Source organism: Rhinoderma darwinii, chromosome 12 (assembly GCF_050947455.1).
Source record: "Rhinoderma darwinii isolate aRhiDar2 chromosome 12, aRhiDar2.hap1, whole genome shotgun sequence".
Lineage (NCBI taxonomy): Eukaryota > Metazoa > Chordata > Amphibia > Anura > Rhinodermatidae > Rhinoderma > Rhinoderma darwinii.
The window spans coordinates 9,628,161-9,651,913 of NC_134698.1; the positions used below are offsets into that span (position 1 = coordinate 9,628,161).

At 44.5% G+C, this 23,753-nt stretch overlaps 1 protein-coding gene and 1 long non-coding RNA gene across 3 annotated transcripts in view; one reads left to right on the forward strand and one right to left on the reverse strand.

The window, feature by feature from the left end:
- Positions 1-23,753, reverse strand: part of LOC142664326 (uncharacterized) — a 109,401-nt gene that overhangs the window by 28,049 nt on the left and 57,599 nt on the right. The window lies entirely within an intron of this gene.
- On the forward strand, positions 1,017-21,874 carry ECM1 (extracellular matrix protein 1). Its single transcript, XM_075844723.1, has 7 exons — positions 1,017-1,162; positions 9,257-9,337; positions 12,546-12,880; positions 14,136-14,606; positions 16,952-17,172; positions 17,900-17,987; positions 20,988-21,874. Exons 1-7 carry the CDS (start codon positions 1,099-1,101, stop codon positions 21,144-21,146), a joined length of 1,419 nt encoding a protein of 472 aa, XP_075700838.1. The 5' UTR covers positions 1,017-1,098; the 3' UTR covers positions 21,147-21,874.

The following is a 23,753-nucleotide window of genomic DNA, read 5'->3' on the forward strand; positions in this document are numbered from 1 at the left end:
TTACATACAGAAACTTTATACCATGCAATTCATGTGGCTTTAAGGGTTTGTCCATAACATGTTGTTTTTAGCTCCAAAATTCTGTGCTGAAGTATTAATTATATGTATACATTTTACAATAAATCTTTATAGCGGTCGGTGCTCTGTTTTTTTTTTCTGATACAGAGCTCCAAATCTTCTGCAGAGCACAGAGATAATTGATAAAAAATTCTGTCTGTCTGCATCCACCCCTAGAGGGAGCTATTTATACAGCTTCTATTAAACGCAATCTGATTTAGTAAGCCCCCTAGAGGAAGCTGCAGGCATCCAGAACGTTACAATTTACCTTTATGGCTGTGTGAAGAGTGGCTCTCCAGCTGGAGCAAAACTACAACTCCCAGCATGCTGGAGAACCACAGGTTGTCGATCACTTTTTAAGACCAGTGGTCAGCAGCTTTCAGCAATCCAGCTTTTGTGAAACTACAATTCCCAGCATGCACTGGAAAAAAGCCTTTGGTTGTAAGGGCATGATGGGAGTCGTAGTTTCAATAAGAACATTGCACAACTGCTAACCTGGTCGTAGTGCGGTGCAAATTCTCACTCTGCAGCCTGTCAGCTTCTCTTGCGTCAACGCTGCGGAATTTCCACATGGAAATTCCAGATTGAGATTCGCAAGCATTTCCGTCCCGTGTGCAGGACGCCTTACTCACACTCACATCACGTATACGAGGCCGTCACACTCACTTTCTTCTAGCAAATTGTTTTAATCCAAAAATATTGACACCGAGTTTAGGAAATTGGATGTTGGGAGTGATGTGATTACTCACTATATCATCTAGTACAGTGTAATGTTATTATATGGCTGCCTCGCCCATCCCCCAGTAATCCTCTATGGTGAGTATATATTATATATACACGAGTCACCTCAGGATCTGGGTCATTAACATCTGTATGTACAAGAACCCTAGAAACTGCTGCAACTGAGATCACAAGACAGAGGCGGGGAGTGACCCAGCGGTTGTGACTCACCCAGACACAGGGGTGTGGAGCTGAGCTCCCTCATATACCAGAGAGGCAGCACTCGCTGCTCATCCAGGGGCACAGACGTAAGCTGCAACCATGAGACGCCCGACGCTGAGGATAGCGGCACAACTGCTGCTAATAATCTGCTCTGTGTGCACAGGTGAGAGACATTCCCTGCCAGTTCTAGTGTGTGCGTCTATACCGATGTAGCAGAGCTCAGTTTATCATGTATCTTTTCCATAGATCATGTATTAGATCATAGACATTTTTTATTTTTTTAGACATTCCCCAAAATGGTTCAATATGAAATAACAAAAAAATGTTTTTGAAAGTTTCTGGTCCCTATCGTCTGTAGCTTTAGTTGGGGGCTAGGGGTTGTCAAATATTAGAAAAACATGGTTGCTTTCGTCCCAAAACAGCACCACACCTGGGTTTTGTCTGGTAGTGCAGCTCTGCTTCATTGAAGTGAATAGGACTGAACTGCAATACCATAGACAACCTGTAGACAAGAGTGGCGCTGTTTTCTGAAAAAAGCAGTCATGTTTTTCTTACCCTGGACAACCCAATAAGGGAAATGTTATGCATCTGGCTTCACATGGGGTAGCAGTCAAGACGCGTGTAGTCATGTCAACGAAAGTGCTTATCCCTTAGTCTGGCACGAGGCGTATCCCCTGCAGGAATATCTCAATGCACTTGTTGGGGAGGTGCACACCTATACATGGCCATATCCTGCTGCAGGTATGGCCAATTTGTGGTCAGTCTGATTGGCTTGCCACGCTAAAGCTTAAAGGGATTTTCTGCTTTGGACAGTCCCTTGTTAGAAGGGTCCCCAGATGATAAAATGACCACAGGGTGTCCAACTACTGCGACCCCCAGTGAATCCGCTGTAATCTGTGGGAGGACCCAACAGCAATTGTTCAATTCCCCTGCAGCGCCTCCACAGGAGAAATTAGGCATTACACACTGCCCATTTAAATCAATGGGCTATCCATATAATGCAGGGAAATGCTGAATCCTCCAGAGCTGAATTCCCTAATCGGTTATTTGCAAATGTGTTTTCTACACCTTACAACCCTTTTAACTCCCCTCAGAACCCTAAATCTCTGGTATGTCTGCAGTTAAGCCAAATATCACCCCCCCCCCCTCATGACACGATCACAAGGAGATATAGGGAGCCGTTTGTCAGATCTGTTGGATAAAGCGATCATGTGACTAGGTCTGTGCTTTGTACAATGTACGGGGAGAGGGGGGGGCTTAATTTATTTCGGGTAACGTGGGTAATTTTGGCCAATCCCAGACAACGACATATGTCTGTTTAGCGTCTTCTTATTATTATACAATGTAATAGTTTTCTGATGAGTCTCGGCTGCGCTGTAACCAGAGGTGAAACATGTGATCTGTGCCCTTTCATTTACAGGTTTCTCTGGAACTTTAATTATACAATGTGAACCAATTACTAAGAGGTTTGCCATCTCCCCGTTATGCCCATGCCCCTTCCCAAAACCCTACCTGCATTGTTATTAATGCCACACACCCATTAAAGTTATTGGCTTTGTCTTTTATAGGGATTACGCCCCAGCAGAAAGGTGTCCCAGAAAGGGAGTGTAAAATATTTACTGCGGGATTGAATCGCCGGAATCGGAAAGGATATTTCTTTCCAAAAAATTGTCATGGATTTTATCATTGGAACTCCGCTGTCTAAGTTTTGTTTGAATTTTTTTTGCTTTGGTGTAACTATTAATAAGAGGTGCAGGAGGGACAGTCTGTGTCTCCCCTGCCTTTCTAGAAGTATAATTGTCTAATAATCTATTGACTACTTGATTAGGATTTTGCATGCCACAGAGATTTCCTGGCACAGGAGCTATGGCACATCACACGCCGATAGTGATGCTGCAACGCTCCATCTACGGCCTGCCCATTCCGTTTTCTTCCTGTGTGGCCACTGTTCCGCCCTCTCCCCGTCCTGCCCTGCACACCAACACAGCACCAAATATGCAAAGCAGCAGCGTTTGTGGCCCTTACGCACACTGTGTGAGGAGGCCGTTATCCTACACTGTAGGGGGTCCTGTTGCGGTTATTGGGTACACTGCAGTCGTCACTATTATCCGGGTACCTTGACCCTCAAGAAAATCATCCAGAAAGAGGACTGCAGACTTTTTGCACACACTGTCAAAAAGTTTCAGGTTTTCATTGTCTTGACCGGGCCACAAACATAAACCTCCCGGCTCTATGTAGAACAATGGTCTGCTTGAGTTCAGATGATGTTCCCTGTGATATAAGGACCTCCTGCAGATAGCCACAACATTCCAGAGCAGGGCAAATCTGCACACACAGGGTCTCCCATTGTGGGGTCTCCCATTCTAAGCCAGCATGTGCTGTTGTTTTGTAGCAACCTGCAAACAGACCGTGGAAAGGTCCAGTGTTGTTATATTCAGCAGTTCTGTATTATGTACCAAAGTTTGACAGCAGAAAGCTTGTTGATGATGGACGCATAACAGATTATAGGGTAGAAGCCGAGAGTCCGCTGTAATCTAGTGTCTACAGTGTGATTAGAAGTATTGTAAAGATGTAAAAAGTCCACAACTTTATAAGTGCAGTTGCGAGTCTGGCATTAAAGGTTGTGCCCCCCAGTAGTCAGAACAGAATCCCCTTAGTGGCAGAGCCATCATCCACTTCCCTCCAATAGTAAAAATGTCCCCACCATCCTGTAATAGGGCATATTCACACAGGTCTAGTAATCCAAGAATCCACCCTCAATTTCCCCAGTAATCACAGCAGGCCCCTCCACTTCAACAGGAGTCACAGAACAATCACCCAGCCCAACTTCCCAGTAGTCACAGCAGGGTTACACTCCTAATTTCCCAATGGTCACAGCAAGGCCAGCCTTCCCTCACCAGGTAGTAACAGTAAGCCACCCCAGTCCATTCACCCCCTTCCAGTAGTCATAGTAGAGCTCCCCTTAGTGGCAGTGCCATCCTCTTCTTCCCTCTAATAGTAAAAATGTTCCCACCATCCAGTAATAGGACACATTCACACAGGTCTAGTAATCCAAGAATCCAGTAGTCATAGAAGGCCCCTCCACGTTAATAGGAGTCACAGAACAATCTCCCAGCTCAACTTCCCAGAAGTCACATCAGGGCCACCCTCCCAATTTCCCAGTAGTCATAGCAGGGCCACCTATCCCTCACCAGGCAGTAACAGTTTGCCTCCCCTAGTCCACTCATACTCCTTCAATAGAAATAGCAAGACCATGGCCCTGGACTTGGGTCATATTGACACACAACTGTGCCCAAAGGAATAGATTGAGTTGTCCAATGTGTAAGACTCAATTTCACAGCAACCCTGGGCAACGGGCTAATAAATGTCACATGACCATAGTCATACAACATTTAGCATCCTGTGATGCTGATTGGTGGATAGCCATTTGCAAATAGGGCTGTCCTCATAATGCTCAACTGCCATCTAGGGCTATGTCTAGCTCTGTAGGGTCAACATGTAGATATTTAAAGTGCACCTGTCTCGTGAAGGCAACATACGCCCAGTACAGCAGTGCTGAGGTTGTTAAGTAAACGGCGCATTGAAGGGCACAGATGCATGCAGATCCGGTTACGAGTCCTTGTTTGCATGAAGAATTCTCCTGAAAGAGTCTCTTTGTTTATGCTCTAAGCATTTTATCCGCATGTCAGGAAGATTATATCCATTGGTGTCATAAAGACGGGGCACAATGCCGAAAAGACTCTGCTCTGTAACTCCGCTAGTCTGAACGTTAGAGGATTCTGACACATGGCGGGTGAGGGGGCACTGCACTCGGGGTGCAAGGGCATGTCTTGTCAGACAGTTCATAGATGACCAACAATAGAAGACAAGACAGAGGTGGCGACCACAGTTCATGGCCATTATAAGAGATGAACTGATGGATACGGGTCTCAAACATGTTTTTCAAAGCCCTTAGGAGGAAAAAGAAAATTGCTCCCACTTAATGGCCACTCTAGGTAGACCAGGAGAACAAAAGGAACGCCATATGCCCCTATAACTCTTCTCCCATGGGCAGTGAGCCAGCTTGGCCAGTCCACAGTGCCATACAATTTATCGAGTTGGTGCCACCCTGCTCATTGGACCTGTAGGTTTATTAATCATTTAGGGTTTGCTTTGTTTTTCACCTCCCCATTGCCACTTTATCTGGCCACTTAGTGGGTGCAATTGCAGCGCCACTTGTGTTTATCTTTGTTTATTTGAAATGCCACCTGCGGAGAAGATGAGGCATAGCAGTATGTAACTTATTGAATACGGATGGGCTTCAGTCTTGGCACACAGTCTGGTAGGGAGATATTCAGACTTAAGTAAAAGAGGGGAGATCCCAACAGGAACTAAATTTGAGGATAAATCCCTTAAGACCGAAGTCCTTGTCAGAGCAGAGTTCATAGGTCTTTGACCCGTTCTTTAGGTCTTCAAAAATGTGAGACTGATGGAGAACATTGTTGGATGGGACATCCAGAGGTCAAATGTAGAAGATCCACCAAGAGCCACTGCCTCATTATTATTCACTCTCGTTGTTTTTCCTGCACGGATGTCAAGACGTCCCATGTGTTGGTAACAAACGTCTTTGGTTGGTTTTCGGAAATCTTGAGGTTCATCTTCCAATGTCAAGAAAATAAGACGAGTGCTACAGGACAATGTTCTTGCTTTGCCAACATGCGGTAACTTCAAAAGCTGTAGGACCACCCTACTACTTTGGGCTGCCCTGTGGTTGCCTTGCTTTAGATCAACGCTCATAAGCCAAGCATCCCCCTACTCAAATGACATCAAAGTACCCTCAATGCTATGATCATACACTGTGAAGCCTATAAAGAGCACAGCATGAACACAATACAAGTACCTCCTAAAGACAACGGCAGGTTGAGAACCTAGACTTTAGATAACATAAGACGATGGGTGTGATGCCCCAATTATGGGTCTTGATGGGTTGGATCCAGTCAATTTGCAACAGTAGCCACGTACCCGTTATACCTGGAACCAATTCTGAGGAACGTCTTAAGGAACATGGAATAATTCCTAAGAACTTATACCTAGGCTTTGAATGTACATTCTCCCAGGAAACAGAAAGCATCCTGTTGAGTAATCGAATATTCAGATGACTCTGGAGAACATGATAGTTACCATATATTAAAGATGTTGCACTTTTTAACCGGTCTCCTGCCTATAATAATCTCACGCTGGATAATGGTTTGATTATAGTATCCAAACAATTATTGTCATACCACACCTAGATCCCTGGAGGTAACAGCGCCACACGGAGGACATGACATGTCATAGGCCAGAGGAAGATGCAAATGTAAACGCACTGGTCAAATGACATTTTATGGATCTATCCCCTGCTTTTGTGACATCCCTAACACTTACACATGATTATCTCCCCTCTCCCCCTCCCTGAAGTACAGGACATCACATGCCTCTTATATCCACTGCTCCTTACTCTCCCCCTCCCTGAAGTACGGGACATCACATATCAAATGCCTCTTATATCCACTTCTCCCTACTCTCCCCCTTCTCTTTTTTTGGAGGGATTGTGTTTCACATGCTGGGCAGCAGATCATGCAGAGTCTAGCTGCAGAACAGCAGAGTCATGTCTCAGTAGAAAAACCCCTTTAACAGAAGCCAGACATGGGATGTGCTATGGTAAAATATGCACAACCAATACTTATAGACTCAGCTTGTTAAATAACACAGAAATGTGGCAATTGCACAAGTGTACACACCCTATCAATTTGATCACACTGCAGTGTGTCTTGTATTGCAGCTCATAATAAGATTTATATGGATAAATCGTAAACTTCGTGTCACTTTCTTCTTCTATGGGTCATGGATGGATTTTTGGGGAAGTTCACAGGGAACGGAGATCCAGTGTTGTGTTTAACATGATGATTCATAGTCCGTTTTTGTCTTGTTATGACAATGAGGCATCTCAGGGTTTACCGTGGGTTTTGGTGTGTATGGAGTAAACGAGAAATAAATCCTATACCACATATTCCTGGGATATCTGTAGAACATTTCATTTAAGTTTTTGAATATGTTAAATGTAATGAGGACACCCCCCTTAAGGCCCTTTTACATGGGCCAATTATTGGGCAAATGAGCGTTCACAGAACTGCTCGTTCATCGGCTGATTGTATAGTTTATGTAGCAATAAATATTATTATCGTCGGCAGTACATCTCCTTGTGTAAACCGGAAGATGTGCTGCCGACATGATGGAAATGTATGGGGACGAGAGATTGTAGTAATGATCGCTGGTCCCCATACATAACCAATCATTGCTCCTTGTGAAAGAAGCAAACGAGCACCGATCAACGAGCTGTCCGATGGGACCCTTAGTCTAGCAGCTTCCCCAAAAAAGTGCTGATCTCTGTGATTTCGGCTGATGGAACCCCCCTAAAACTGGAGACTGCCGGAATGTACACATTTCCCCTGTGGTGGTTGGGGACCTAAATATTATATCCATATTCCCGGATAAGACATGATGACAACCCCCTTAAAATCATATTTAAAGCTTATGTCCATTTTTGCAACTATTTTAGTTTTTTCTTTATGGCTCGAATACAACTTAAATAGGAAACAACTTTGGAAATAGTCTTCATTTCAAATACCCTACCATTTTGTGTATACAGCTCTTGTGCATGACTATGTGTCTCCATGGTTATAGACAAACCCTGTGGTCCGACTCCCGGCACCCCCGCCGATTAGCTCATACAAGCGCTGCTTCCCCTTCATTTCTACTGCTCGTACTGTAAGTCGCCGACACGCTGAAATGAAGTGGAAACTCGTACGAGCACTGCGGCCCCTTCAAAACAGATGATCGGTGAGGGTGCTGGGACCCCGACCGATCATTTATTGATGGCCTATCTTGAGGATAGGTCATTAATTTTATGGGACTGGAAAACCCCTTTAAGGCTATGTTCACAAGTTCAGTATTTTCCTATAGCAAATCCTGACGTATATTTTACAAGGAATCTGTGGCAGAAGTCGGAGGCAGACACTCGTATTTTTGCCACGAATGTGCCGGCGGATCCGCACGAGGATTAGCCCCATCGTCATTGAATGGGGCTAATCCGTGGATTTTCCGTGCTGACTCCATAAGAATAATAACTACGCTCATTATTCGTGCCGAGAATTATTTCTGCAGCATGTGAATTGGATGCGTAATGTAGGTGGAATTGACGAGGATTTAGGCGCAGAATCGGTGAATAAATACTCATCAAATCCTGAATGTGTGAAAGTAGCCAAAAACGTAAGTCTGAATAGGAGCTGTGTACTGAAAACAGTAGCATCTGTTACTAGGAGAGCAAGATTACTCCGAAAAGAAGGAATAAAAATTCACCAGCGAGGACGACTCAAGGACTTTACACAAGTTAAATAGGATTTTAGATTATTTATAGCTAGAAGATAACATTGTGCAGATCGACCTTGGTATAAATCATTCCATGCCCGGAGATCATTATCTTGGAACTTGAGGAGGAACATAAGGTTGTATTTAAAAGGGACCTCCACCCTAAAGTGATAATATGATTTGTATCTGTGACATTGCTCCGAGTTGGCCCACCACCGATTTCCAGTGATCCCAAAACCTCTTCTCCCATCATAGGGACCACCCCCCTCTATGGGCCAGAGAGGAGGGCTACTACATAAAAGCATCTCTGACCATGGACAGGCTGAGTCCCCCAGAGCGAGAGATTCTTTGAAAGGCCTCCACGTAATGCTACATTTCTCCTGCAGCGGCCAGCCCAAACCTGATGACACCAAAACGATATAACAAAATTACTGTACTGGAAAGACAAAGACGTCAAAGCTTTATGCTAGGGAATGTTAAAAGGGTCCCCGACGATAAACTATCTTGAAGCTAGGACCTCAGCAATCAGCTGTAATCTGAGGGATCCGTGCGTGTGCATTTTCCCTGCAGCACTTCCGCAGGAGAAATGAAGAATTACACGGTTACCATCTAAAATCAATGGGCTGTGCATGTAATGCACAAATGTGTCGGGTCCTCCAGAGCAGGAAAAGCTATTTTGCTCTCTATCCCTTCTAATAGTTGAGGGTTTTTATAAAGAGTAGTCTCCTCAAGTAGCTCATGGGTTTGGTAAAGTAAAACTGATTTCCCCTATAAAACGTGAAGTATTGATAACGTTTTTTTTAAAAAAAGACCTCTATGTTGTAGTAAGACGCCAGTAAGACGCCTAACCCATCGATCTTGTTGTTTTCAGATGAGGAGATTCCGATTGCCGATGACTTTGACATGTTCCAAAGAGAGATTTTTCCCACATTTCCACTTGAGCAAGGTCAAGGTAAGACCAGTTTTCTTTTTAGGGAAGTTTTACCTTTGAAACACCATCTAACAGAGCAGCACATCATAATTAGTAAATTCCTAGATGTACGACCAGCACGGGCCAATTGCCGCGGGACCCCGGTTGGGAAATGCTGCTTTACACAGTAGAAGAGTTAGACCATAAAATTATATATGCCTACAGCTGCCACTAGGGGGAGCTCCTTGCATGCAGATGTATACAGCTAGTATTGAGTTCAATGGGAGCTGTATAAATCAGAATGCAGTGAGCTCCCTCTAGTGGTGACTCTAGGCAGCCAGGAATTTATCATCTAACTCTAGAACAGTATGAAGGGAGGCGGTGGGATTTTGAGCTCTTCGATTAAATACGAATGTCTAGGTTATCCTTAGACCACTGCAGATACTTTTAACCCTTTCACCAACCTAAATCACCAGGAATATTACATCTTTACCGGGTAACCCGCCCTAGACCACCAGGAATATTAGGTATTAACCCATAAGCATCCAAGAGCACCACTGATATTACCGCTAACTCCTTCACTGCATCAGACCCCTAGATCATATACATATAATTTGGTAATAACCCTTAAACTACTCTAGACCACTAAGGGTATTACCAGGAATACGGTCACAAACCCCATAACTACCCTATGGTGTGATTTCGTATAAAGTGGGCAAAGTGAGTATAATTCGCCATCTATGCCATGGGGCGCCAATGAATTCGGAAACCCCTCTTACTTATAACAAGACTTGCGTTTGCCTTTGTGGATCATATAAATGCGGATAGATTAATTTTGCATGGATCTATTATTAATGCCTGTACACTTGGCTTGAGATCCATTATGAACTCTGCCCATAGCTATATCCATGGAAGGTTGCCCACCAATTGTACCCTGCAAGAGCATGTCGAAGGATAAACGTAAAACCTGCATACAGCCCAGAACATTGGATTCAGCAAATCTGTCGCTACAAGTCAGTTCTTCTTTACCTGCCCAGTATTATGTACACTTGGTTTCTGGCTGCCCACAGTATGCCAGCTTGTGCCAGGTAATGCCCCAGCCCACATTCATATGTCCTAAAGGCGGTTCTGTTTACCATGCAGGTAGAGTCATGTACAAAACACATGGAATATTCCACAGAGCTTTGATCACTATATGCGATTAGGGACTTAATTCTATATTTATTTAAACGTACAGACCCCCTTAAGTGACGGAATCTGCCCTAATATTTTCTATTTCCTGGTGCAGTTTCAGCAAAATGACATTAATGTATGTCACAGTGATGGCGCGGGCGCAGTAGCTGTGCCCACACCATATCTTGCTGGAGTCGGATTATACAGCCGACACCTGACTCTAAAGACCTGATCGGAGAGAACTCCAATCCCGGCCGTTTAACCCCTTAGATGCATGTAGTGGTTAGAGAGAGGACTCGCTCTGTCACTCTATCAACCCCAGTCACTCGACATTGGCCCCTTGCCCATCTTAGCACACCTATAAGGCCCTGCGAGAGGAATTGTGCTGACCGGCATAATACTCTGCAATACAGAATAGGAGTGTATTATATCAGTCATCGAACGATGTGCAATACTGCTCCAATCATGCTCTATAGAACTGATGGAGATAAACGCGGCTATTTCCTTCGGTCCCAGAGAGAATGAATGGAGCGGTAGTGTACACCGCCCCATTCAAGTGGAGAGATACAGGACTCCCGTTCTTGCGATCGCTGGATGTCTCAGCGGTTGGACCCACAGCGATCATACATTTATCAGCTATCCACTAGAGGGAGCTTATATACATTAAATTAAAAAATAAAACAGTATGTAGTTAGCCCCCCCTAGTGGTGGCTGCACGTAGACAAAATCTTATCAGTTGACTAAGTCTATTCAGAGGAATTTTGAGCTTTGCACCTGAAAAATGTATCAATTGAAAGCAAAATGATGTTCAGGGGTTCAGAATTAGGACTATGACCACCTCTCGAATAAGTCTTGTGGCTGTTTTAAGGAGCTTGAAGAGGAGCTTGAAGAGAACCTTTCATCTGCCCATACAGGTGCAGCTGAGTGCAGCATGTAAGGGGCAGGGCTGCACAAACTCTGGGGCACTTTACATTTTTTCCCTATCTTCCTCGGTTATTTAGATTTTGGTGCCCGATCTATAAATAACCCCCTGAACGGTCAATGAGGCATGTAATTGGCACGGGGATGTGTAACATCGCTGTGACACTGTCCAATCAGCTATGGTCTGTGTCACAGCAAGAGCTGGATAGAGAAGAGCATGTGCACCTGCGCAGCTTAGAGCTGTGCGAGCAAGCGCACGCGCAAGCCCTAACCCTTTAGCTCTCGGCAGAGAAGCTGAACAAGACTGTGTGATCTCCCCCACCCTTTTTTTCTTAGCGTTTTTTTCTACCATCTGTGTATATAAGTTGTCTCTGTTACTATTGCTTGTGTTTGGCCTGATGAAGACGCATGTCCTGCGTCGAAACGCGTAGCCTATTATATCAATAAATCTATTTATATTACTACACTCATCCTTTTACATGTTCAGCAGCGCCGTTATATTGGTCCATATTTTCCACGAAAAAATCTCTTTGCCAGCTTCGGTCTGTGTCACAGCAAGAGCTGGAGAGAGAAGAGCATGTGCACCCGCTTGAGCAAGGTGTAACTCTTTAGATCTCGGCAGAGAAGCTGAACAAGACTGTGTGATCTCTTGCGAGAGTGATCATAGTTTTGTCCTTGTCTGCTGAGAGCTGAAGAGTGAAGAGTGACGAGTGAGATTGCGTGCGCCCGCATGTGCGCACAGCTCAGATGCCGCTGCCGAAGATACTTCCGCCACCATGGAACAGAAGAAGAATTCACGTTCTTCTTCTGCTCTTCTGTTCCGTGGTGGCGGCGGAGCTGCGCATGCACACGCCCACACTCTCCTCTCTCCAGCTCTTGCTGTGACACTGACCGAAGCTGATTGGACAGCGTCACAGCCATAGTAACACGTCCCCTTGCCAATTACGCGCCCCATTGACAGTTCAGCGGGAAATAGATGGCACTTTCCTGGAGCTTCTAAATACTCAAGTCTGAACAAGAGGTGAAGGACACTAATAAAAGGATCAGATCATGTCTATAAGAAGTTGAGTCAAAGACTCTCCAAGACTTCTGCCCATTGTCACGCATGCCTTAGTTTGAGGGCTCTCGCTAACTTTATATTTTCTTTTTCTTATAGTCCAGTTGCCTTTTCTGATCCAAGGAGAACCGGTGCTTAGTCCACGTGGGAGAAGACCAATATCTCCTTGTGGTGGACGCCAACCTTGTCCTTTGGATGGTTTGACAGATTCCTTTGGCAACCACTTGAACACTTTCCCTCCAGGACAACCCAACCATGATAACATCGGAAACATCTGCAAGAAGAATCGTCCTAAGACTTCATACGGGCGCCACAACCTTCCTCAGACCGGGTTCTCTCACCTCAGCAGACAAGGAAACGCCGTCAACGAGCTAGAGGAAGGGTTCACCACGTGCTGTCGTAAACCTGCTAAACTCCGGTGTGCAGTAGAAGTGGTACGCATGTAACTGTGATGCCCTATCATTGTAGTTTTTGTGAAACACACACACACACTCTACTGGTCCAAAAAGGATGGTGGGTTTTGGTAGTACAAGCCTTGAGTCATTCAATACTAGAAGAGGTGACATGTCCAGATCTCCATAGTAGCATGGTGATCCAGCCAGAACATTGTGGACATGTTTACCATTAAAGAGTCTGAAGGACCTTCAACATCATGACGGGACCAGTAAGTGCCTTATACATCCACATGATATCGGAGCAGATAAACCTTGGACAAAAATGTAGAGTGCTGCTACTCTGGTCTTCCCACATCAAGTTGAATTGGTGCGGACCACCCATCTGGTATCTACGTCACGTTAGAGACCTACGTCGGAGATGCACGTTGGCCGGATCTCCCAATGAATACCTCCGACAGAAGGCTCTATAGAATAGCATAGTCTACTACACCATTTTTGTTTGGAAAAAAAAAAGCATGGCGATGCATACCCGTCTGAAGGTCACTTTTGGCATACGGAGGGTGAATGAGGATAAATTTGGTACCAAGGCCGAACGTAGGGCTGTAATGTGATGTGATGTAATGTAATGTGTGTTATGAGAATTTTTTAAGAAACTGACCGGGTAATTCCTGCAGTACCGCCACGTGCCCCTTGGTGGCAGTATTCCCTTTAATACAACATAGAGCGCTCTTTGCGTTGTGCCGTAAAGAAGGGCAATGCACCCAATACCGTCTACAAATTCAGGGCTGGAAACAGTCTTAATAAATTATTTTTACGGCTCCTGTCGGAGATAAGATGTCAGAATGAGAAGGTCATGAGCGCTTATCTGATCATTTGGACTTAATTCAAGGAAAAGGGTGATGGGGGAGGGGTGATGATTTGACATGGCTGTGAGCAATCTACAAGTCTATGTATCTACCAATACTTTTTTTGTAATTGCACCAATACATCTAAAATACAAAATGAAGTAACTTTGCTTATAGCCTCAACTGAAAATCTACCGTTTGGGGATACAGCTCCTATGCAGACCAATGTATCTCCATGACTAAGGCCTTTGTGTAGTCAGATATGGCTGCCATGCGAAACCCCGTCTTATCAGGGAATGGAGTAACACATGACTCCACTAATGGTTTGCCGGTAGTCTAACCACACATAGGTCTGCCTAGGAGCTGTATACACTAAACGGTAGGAGAGTTTTTTTCAATCTTGACAAGTCAGATAGTGTTGTCATATTAAGGTTTGTGATCTCTTCTAGTGGAAGAAAACATTGGACGATTTCTGTGAAGCCGAGTTCTCGGTGAAAACACGACATCACCATTGCTGCAAGAAGTCTGGATCTCAGAGGGAAACCTGCTTCAGCAATGATGCTCCAAACCCGAGCTACACCTCTACCGCCGCCCTGCAGGAGATCAGCAGGGAGGACACTGCTGCTGCTGTGGGGAGTCCTCGGAACATGAAGATCTGCCCTCCTAACTCTCCTAATTGCCAGGAGCAGCCGCACAGCAGGTACACCCTATCAGACCTGGCTTTCCCACCTGGAGAACCCAAATCCAGCAACATCCAGAACATCTGCAAGCTGAGGAAATACCGGCCCCTGTACACAGACAAGCTGCTGCCAGACAGCGGATACGGCCATTATGTGCGCCGGGCCAAAGCCATACAACGCATGGAGGGCGAGTTCAAGAAATGCTGCAAGACGGACGACGTGGCCTGTGCGCATTCCGGGGTCAGTAAATTATCACTACAACTTACATTATACTCCGGTTAAAGGGGTATTCAGACGGGAGACGTACTTGACTTTTCTGTAACGCCCCGTAAACTATAAAGGAGAGGGGCGGGCCCAGTGGTCAAGTCATGTTGGGGGTTGTAGTGCTCTATGTATCGAGTATAATAGAATTGTATTATGATCATGTCCAGTGGTCGGGTCATGTTGGGGGTTGTAGTGGTCTATGTACAGTGAAGGAAATAAGTATTTGATCCCTTGCTGATTTTGTACGTTTGCCCACTGTCAAAGACATGAACAGTCTAGAATTTTTAGGCTAGGTTAATTTTACCAGTGAGAGATAGATTATATAAAAGAAAAAACTGAAAATCACATTGTTAAAATTATATATATTTATTTGCATTGTGCACAGAGAAATAAGTATGTGACCCCCGACCAACCATTAAGAGTTCAGCCTCCTCCAGACCAGTTACACGCTCCAAATCAACTTGGTGCCTGCATTATAGACAGCTCTTACATGGTCACCTGTATAAAAGACTCCTGTCCACAGACTCAATGATCAGTCTGACTCTAACCTCTACAACATGGGCAAGACCAAAGAGCTTTCTAAGGATGTCAGGGACAAGATCATAGACCTGCACAAGGCTGGAATGGGCTACAAAACCATAAGTAAGACGCTGGGTGAGAAGGAGACAACTGTTGGTGCAATAGTAAGAAAATGGAAGACATACAAAATGACTGTCAATCGACATCGATCTGGGGCTCCATGCAAAATCTCACCTCGTGGGGTATCCTTGATCCTGAGGAAGGTGAGAGCTCAGCCGAAAACTACACGGGGGGGGGAACTTGTTAATGATCTCAAGGCAGCTGGGACCACAGTCACCAAGAAAACCATTGGTAACACATTACGCCGTAATGGATTAAAATCCTGCAGTGCCCGCAAGGTCTCCCTGCTCAAGAAGGCACATGTACAGGCCCGTCTGAAGTTTGCAAATGAACATCTGGATGATTCTGAGAGTGATTGGGAGAAGGTGCTGTGGTCAGATGAGACTAAAATTGAGCTCTTTGGCATTAACTCAACTCGCCGTGTTTGGAGGAAGAGAAATGCTGCCTATGACCCAAAGAACACTGTCCCCACTGTCAAGCATGGAGGTGGAAACATTATGTTTTGGGGGTGTTTCTCTGCTAAGGGCACAGGACTACTTCACCGCATCAATGGGAGAATGGATGGAGCCATGTACCGTCAAATCCTGAGTGACAACCTCCTTCCCTCCACCAGGACATTAAAAATGGCTCGTGGTTGGGTCTTCCAGCACGACAATGACCCGAAACATACAGCCAAGGCAACAAAGGAGTGGCTCAAAAAGAAGCACATTAAGGTCAAGGAGTGGCCTAGCCAGTCTCCAGACCTTAATCCCATCGAAAACTTATGGAGGGAGCTGAAGATCCGAGTTGCCAAGCGACAGCCTCGAAATCTTAATGATTTACAGATGATCTGCAAAGAGGAGTGGGCCAAAATTCCATCTAACGTGTGCAAACCTCATCATCAACTACAAAAAACGTCTGACTGCTGTGCTTGCCAACAAGGGTTTTGCCACCAAGTATTAAGTATTGTTTGGCAAAGGGATCAAATACTTATTTCTCTGTGCACAATGCAAATAAATATATATAATTTTGACTGTGATCTTCTGTTTTTTTTTTTTTATATAATCTATCTCTCACTGGTAAAATTAACCTAGCCTAAAAATTCTAGACTGTTCATGTCTTTGACAGTGGGCAAACTTACAAAATCAGCAAGGGATCAAATACTTATTTCCTTCACTGTATAGGGTATAATAGAATTGTATTATGGTCATGTCCAGTGGTCGGGGGTCATGTTGGGGGTTGTAGTGGTTTATGTATAGAGTATAATAGAATTGTATTACGGTCATGTCTAGTGGTCGGGGGTCATGTTGGGGGTTGTAGTGGTTTATGTATAGAGTATAATACCATTGTATTATGATCATGTCCAGTGGTCAGGTCATGTTGGGGGTTGTAGTGGTCTATGTATAGAGTATAATACAATTGTATTATGATCATGTCCAGTGGTCAGGTCATGTTGGGGGTTGTAGTGGTCTATGTATAGGGTATAATAGAATTGTATTATGGTCATGTCTAGTGGTCGGGGGTCATGTTGGGGGTTGTAGTGGTTTATGTATAGAGTATAATACAATTGTATTATGATCATGTCCAGTGGTCGGGTCATGTTGGGGGTTGTAGTGTTTTATGTATAGTGTAGAATAGACTTGTATTAGGATCCTGTCCACGTTGGCGGTGGTTGATTTTGATGTTTCCTCTTTATTTCACAGTGGGAGAAAGTTCTTGGCAAGTTTTGTGCTAAAGAGCAAATAGTGAAGACCAAACTCTATGAATGCTGCAAGAAGAGGGATCAGACCAGTATGTTCAGCTGCTTTGCCAGTGAAGCTCCATTCCCTGAATACGACAGAGAGGTGGAGATCCTGAACCTCGGGAACGTAACACAGGACGGCCTACAGAAGCTGTGCGGAGAGTCCAAGCTCCTCACTAAGCAGTAAGTCCTAAGTGTCTCAAGCATCCCACCCCAATGTCTCATCACACCCCGGGAGGTGGGTATTAGTCTTAAAGGGAAACCCCTCGTCACATGAAAAGTTCTCCAAAGATAAGCTGATCTCGATTAAGAATGAATGGGTTAATTTCAGGAATAGATGGCTTTGGGTCAGACATAGGGACTGTTCCTCCGAAGCAGACACACATGGGAGGTATTTGATATACAGCTATTAAATGCTATCAGGTCCTGATCTGCGGGGGTCCCAGAAGACCCTCACCGATTAGGAGATCATAGCATGAAGTGATCAGAATAAAAGAGCCGCGTCACTAAGCCTATTTGATGGGTTTTCCATGCACAGCGACGCTCCCATCCACTTGTTCTCCAGATCGGCTGGGGTCCCAGTGGTCGGACCCCCACTGATCATAACGTCATATCCTAGCGATATTCCATAACATTCTATTATGGGAATACTCCTTTAAAAATTTAACTCCATACACACTGAACTGTAAAAATCTACTGGGTAGCTATCGCCATCTAGTGGAACTATTGGGTATTGCAGCGCCAACATGTTACATGAACGCAGTCAACATCTATGAATTAATTGAGCAGTGGGGAAATTTTTATTTGTCCTCTTCCTGAAATCTCGACCGCAATTCTGTGCAGCAGGGAAACACGTTCAAAGAAAATCCACTACACCAGGAGAACTTACCGATTTTAATTTTCTTTTCAGAAAACAGATGTCATTACTGGTGTCTGGTCTGAAAGACATGTGCTGCACCCTCCCCGAGGACGAGAAGCTGCCGTGCGCCGCAGAACAGGTACGAAACAAGAACCACCCCAACCTGTGGCTCTACAATTGTCGTAAAACCCCCAACAGCTGTCCGAGCATGCTGGGAGTTGTAGTTTCACAACAATCCCCGTTCACCCACCCTATTGTATTATTGCTGGAATTATGTATTTTCACAGATGGAATAGCAGGGAAACAATGGCCGGTTGTCCCATTGGGCTCTCACTTTACAGTGCAAATCTGCATTTCCCTTCCTTTACCACTAGATGGCAGTCTGTGGTGGAATAAATTAGCCCCTCTCCTCTAAGTACCCCCATACCTATTGCAATGATAAGAATATGACCTGTTACAGGCTTGTGTGACCAGATAGCATGCTTTTCTATTTGTAAAAATCAACCACAAGGGGGATTTTAGATGGAATTGTTTTCCGGTGTTAACCCCTACATACTGACTGTTTCCAATAGCAGCACCATCAGAATGTCCCTATAAGCAGTGCCAGGGGAGTTGTCCCCCCATTATACAATTCAGCAGGCAGAGTTTACACTGATTGTCAGCAGGCTGCCTCCCGCCACTAGGGGGAGTATACAACATACATATTTATACAACTCCCATTGAAGTCAATGGGAGGAATATAAATCCCATATGCAGCTAGCTCCCCCTAGTGGAAATTTACAGTAGCATTTTGTGTGGGACTCAGAAAATCCTGCAGAGGGTCACTGGTCCGAATAGTGTCAATATAATATAGATAGTGTCTTCTATTTAGACACAAATCACTGGGAGGACGAACACGCAAAACTTATAGTAAAGCTGCTATAGGGTGTTGGGTATCCGGTTCACCAGGCCTGGCTGGCATTGAGGTGGTGGTATGTGCCTTATGCTAGGGCTTAAAGACGACCTGTCTCTTCTCCTGACATGTCTGTTTTAGCAAATAATTGTATTACCCGTTAAATAACAATTCTGGAGCAACCCGGAACTCTACGTGGTGCCGTTCCTCTGTTATTCCTCCTAGAAATGTATGAATAAATTAACAACTGGGTGTTATTAGTTGGCGGGGTGTCCCTGCACAGACAGACACTGTCCAATCAGGGCTGACAGAGTGAGACAGAGTAGGGATACGCCCCTTTGACGAAAGGAATGGTAACACCCAGTTGTCAAATTGTTCATACATTGCTAAGAGGAATAACAGAGGAACGGCACAATGCAGAGTTCTAAAAAAAGACGTTCTAGAATTGTTGGATCTCATGGGGAATACAGGGAATTACTACAATAGACACGTCAGGGGAGAAGACAGGTCCTCTTTATCTAGGGTATTATATAGGGACAGGGTTTGGAAAATCCCCCCGCATGCTGGATTAACAGGAGAGCTGGCATTATATAGCAGCTGTGTCTAGGTTGTGTTATTTTCAATGCCACTTGGAATAAAGGTTGCGTTAGAAGTTCTCAATCATATAGAGGCACAAGGTACCTGTTCACATTGGGCATACACGGATTCTAGGCAGTGATGTTATTTACAGCACATAAGAGAACCACTATGTCAGTCTAGGGGTCTGTCCAGGGCGATGTCAGCGGATTAAGCTCTAAATCTGTGAATAATACACACTGTGAACCCCCAGCGCTGTGTAACCTGCAACCTGAGTAACGAGGACCGGCTTCCATGACGGAGACCTGGCGTAACCGAGTACAGTAATAATCCGATAATCCTGAGAGATTATCAAAATGTTCCAGAGTCATATATGGACATTGAAAAGGAAATTAAAGAGCTCGTCCAGGGGGACACCGCACAATGGAAAGCACAGCGTACCCTCAAATGATATCATTCTAGTCTGGTCTGCTGAGACAAGGGGGAATTGGAGGGTCTCGCTGACAAAACGTCCCCATTCACCTGTGAGGAGGGATAATTAAAGGTCTTTTTTCCACCATACTTCGTAATAGCTGAATGACTTCGTCCTGCCGACACAACTGACGGCGATTGTGCAATTGCGGCCAACGCTCCTTATTCTCAGTTACAGTGGGGAGACGATGGTCATTCCCCCAAACGTTTGTGACCATTTTGGGACATCACCTTTAAGAGTGCCGGTCCATCCAAGACCAAGAGAGACCCACTGTAAATATACACAGTGCCCACGAGCGTCACACTGAATATATGTGAAGAGGGTGTCGACAGCAGATGTCTACTTTAACCCCTTAATGACCACCCATACGCCTTTTCACGGCGGTCATTAGGGGTACTTGCGTCACAGCGCCGACTTTTTACGGCGCGGTGTCATAAGCCCGGCGCAGGTGTCCCATGCAGGATAGAGCGGGTGTCCAAAGGCAGCCGGGCTCCTGCTCTAAGGGGCGGGATCAGAGTTACCTCCGATCCGGCCCGTTTAACCCTTTAGATTAGCTGTCATAGCGATTGCGGCAACTAAGTGGTCTGAGAAGGAGGGGGACTCCCTCTGTCACCTCACAAAGATTAATAAATGTACTAATAAATAAATGAAAAATCCAAAAGTAGAAAAAAATTTAAAAACTCACTTTTCCCGCTTACAAAAATCCTTCTTTATAAAAATAATTTTTTTATTAAAAAAAACCTACATGTAATTGGTATCGTCGCGTCCATGACGACCCGAACTATAAAACGATTCCGTTATTTAACCCATACGGTGAACACCGTAAAACATTAACTAAACAACAATGCCACAATTGATGTTTTCTGTTCATCCCCCCTTCCAAAAAATGCAATAAAAAAAAAGATCAAGAAGTTGTATGTATCCCAACATAGTACCAATAAAAACTACAAGTCGCCCCGCAAAAAATAAGCCCCCATACAGGTACATCGGCAGAAGAATCTAAAAAAGTTATGGCTCATATAATATATAGAGACACAAAAACTAATTTTTGTAAAAACCAAAAAGTTTATCTTCAGCTGTGCGGGGGCAGGACCAGCTTAACGGAAGCAAAGAGGCTGGTGACTCGCAATGCAGCAATAGAGTAGAACAACAACAAGAATGTCTCCAGGAATTAAGAATTTTTTGATTTCCCTTTACAGAGAGAAAAGTTTATGAAGACCCTGTGCGGAGCCAAGAAGGACTCATGGAAAGACACCCAGGACTGCTGCGGCAAGGAGGAGCGGGAGAGGGAGCAATGCTTCGCATCTTACCTGCAGAGCGTCTCAATGGCCGTCTCACAGAGAACCAAAGGGGAATAAAACGCTCCTATCACAATGAATACTGGACACAGATCTAAAGCGCCACCAGACCCATCCTGACCCACGACACGAATTTCAATTCATGTTTTTTTTTGTTGTTTTTGTTTTTTTTTTAACTTGGAGCATTTTATATTCGGTCGGATTTGCAATTTTTGTCTACAGTTAGATATTCTCTATAAAAGGCACTGTCCTGGCTCTGTAAGGTCCACTTCAATGGGTGACGTAATTATACCTGTAGGGCGGAGTTACCCTCCGATTCACCTAGACTGGGTGGAGCTAAAATCTAGTGGGCGGGTTAGGTGGTGATGCAGTGGGCGTGGCTTTTGTAAGCTAGTTCTAACCACACTGAATAATTATTGCTGTGTGAATGGATTGATGTTCTGGGTAAACCTGCACTCTCATACAAGATATGGGCCGGTAGCATCCCATAATGCTTTGCAAGTCTCACAGGCAGATACGGTCATGGAGTGATACATTATATGTCCCATTAGATATAAATGGTGGCAAGAAATCAGATGTATTCTGTATAAACAATTGCCCAGAAGGGTCTGTTTATTTTTTTTAATAATCACTTTTTTGAAGCGGCTTTAGGTTTCACATTTTCCTGTTGTTGAAACTATGATGTGAAATAAAATGATTGGAAAGTTTTGTAGTTCTAAAATGAGGCTTATTTGTTGTACATATACATGCAGTTGTGATGAAGAAATGTAATAAAAAATTTACATGTGGCTGTGCGTTGTGTAGAGAATGATACGGCTCTAAATGTTGTTCATAATGAAGACTCCGCCCCCGAGGAACACATTTTATAGAAGAAATTATTATTGGCAGATATTGATAGGCCATGCTAGAACTTGGGACTTCTACAGATCTGTTTGTTATGTCCAAACCGCAATTATTCCCAGTTTTTGCGGTATACTGGTCATGCTCCACCTCTTGTATCTTAAGCATTGTATAGAACATTCTTTACACAACCCCCTGGATCTTCGACGGAGGCCTCTAATGGAGCCTCCAACACAGATGCCAGCGAGGCCCTTAGACCTCATTTACACATACAGCACAAAAATGCAACAAAAACTGGCATGTGTGAAAAAGACGACAAGTCTGTGCAGGCGACAAGTTTGTGCACAGACTTGTTGCCTTTTTCACACATGCCATTTTTTGTTGCATTTTTGTGCTGCATGTGTAAATGAGGTCTGAGGCCTCGCTGGCATCTGTGTTGGAGGCTCCATTAGAGGCCTCAGTCGAAGATCCAGCCTAGAATATCGGAACCAATAGGGCAGCTTCCGATAAAACACAAACACCACGACGGAATCCATTAATGTCATTGACTTTCCTCGACCCCTGGTGGTGCCTGTTGTGCAACGGAACCGGCGCTTCTGACAGAACAGAACAACGGAAAGCCAAGACAGAGCATAATTCACCTATTAGAGCTCTGTTCCCCAACTCGTGTATGCAAAGGTGTTGCCAAACTACTGGGAGTTGTAGTTTTGCAACAGCTGAGGGGCTACAAGTTGGGAAACACTATATTACAGAGGTAATAAATCTTCCTTCTCAAACATTGTAGTCCATAAGGGAACACAGTGACTGTGATAGAAGAGATCCTGCTCATGTTACAGTGCAGATTGTACAGGGTTAGAAACAGGCAGACAGGCAGCTGACCCTCCTACAGGCGGAGAAAAGCAGCTGCAGCGTCTGGAGTCTACAAAAAATAAAGAAATTAGAAAATTGCTGAAAAGGTTCATAAGCGCAGTGATTCTTTTTACATATTATTAGAGATGACATGCCTGAGAATATTGAGGAACTTCGATTGATGTGATCAGTGTGTCTGGGATTCTTCTTGATGAGGATGTTGACCGAAATTTTTCTTCAAGGGTCAACAAACATGGGAGTTTCAAACACCTCTCTTATAATCTCTGCAGGGATCGGTGCAGGAGACAATGAAGTGCAGTGGTTGCACCAGTAGGATTGTGCGAGTCCCTGTAAATGATGAAATTGCTGCCAAAAGAGACGTTTGCGTGGCACAATATGCCAATACATGAAAGTCCCAGTTCAATAGGAATCAATGATCGACCAGCAGATACAAGTCAAAGAAATTCATGACAGGTAACCTAATGACATCTAGTGGCCTGTTTTAAGAAAACACCAGACTATCAGGCTCAATGGCCGCAATTATTAGGTAGGGTAGTGGTCCATCCAAACTGGGCAGTGCCATACCTAATAAGAGCTTAGTGGCTCGTGGTACAAGGTAGACCAGCACCAAACCGCTTCCCCTTCTTGCCTTGACAATGTCATAGTGGCTACCTACAGCCACCACTAGGTGGAGCTACTGTATAAAAATGTTGTGCTGCGTGAGGCAAAGTCAAATGGCGCCCCCTACTGTTCAAGCCATTGTTCCTCCAAAATCATAATAAATATAAGAACGCAAATAGGAGAGTACTATTTAGGTACATGGAGAAACAATGGCTGTAGTACTATGTAGATGCATAGTGTATACAGTAAAGGGGTTTCCAGTTGTATGTAAATAAAGCTTTAAGGAGTTCAAAAGGATTAGAAAAACCTGACCTGATTTCTTCCAGAAACAGCACCACGCTTGTCCACGGGTGGTGT

Excerpts from the sequence above, each read along its gene's own strand:
- ECM1 (XM_075844723.1), top strand. The coding sequence starts at position 1,099 with ATGAGACGCCCGACGCTGAGGATAGCGGCACAACTGCTGCTAATAATC. Across the intron at positions 12,881-14,135 it reads TCCGGTGTGCAGTAGAAGTG|TGGAAGAAAACATTGGACGA; the intron begins GTACGCATGTAA and ends GATCTCTTCTAG. Across the intron at positions 17,173-17,899 it reads TCCAAGCTCCTCACTAAGCA|AAAACAGATGTCATTACTGG; the intron begins GTAAGTCCTAAG and ends TTTTCTTTTCAG.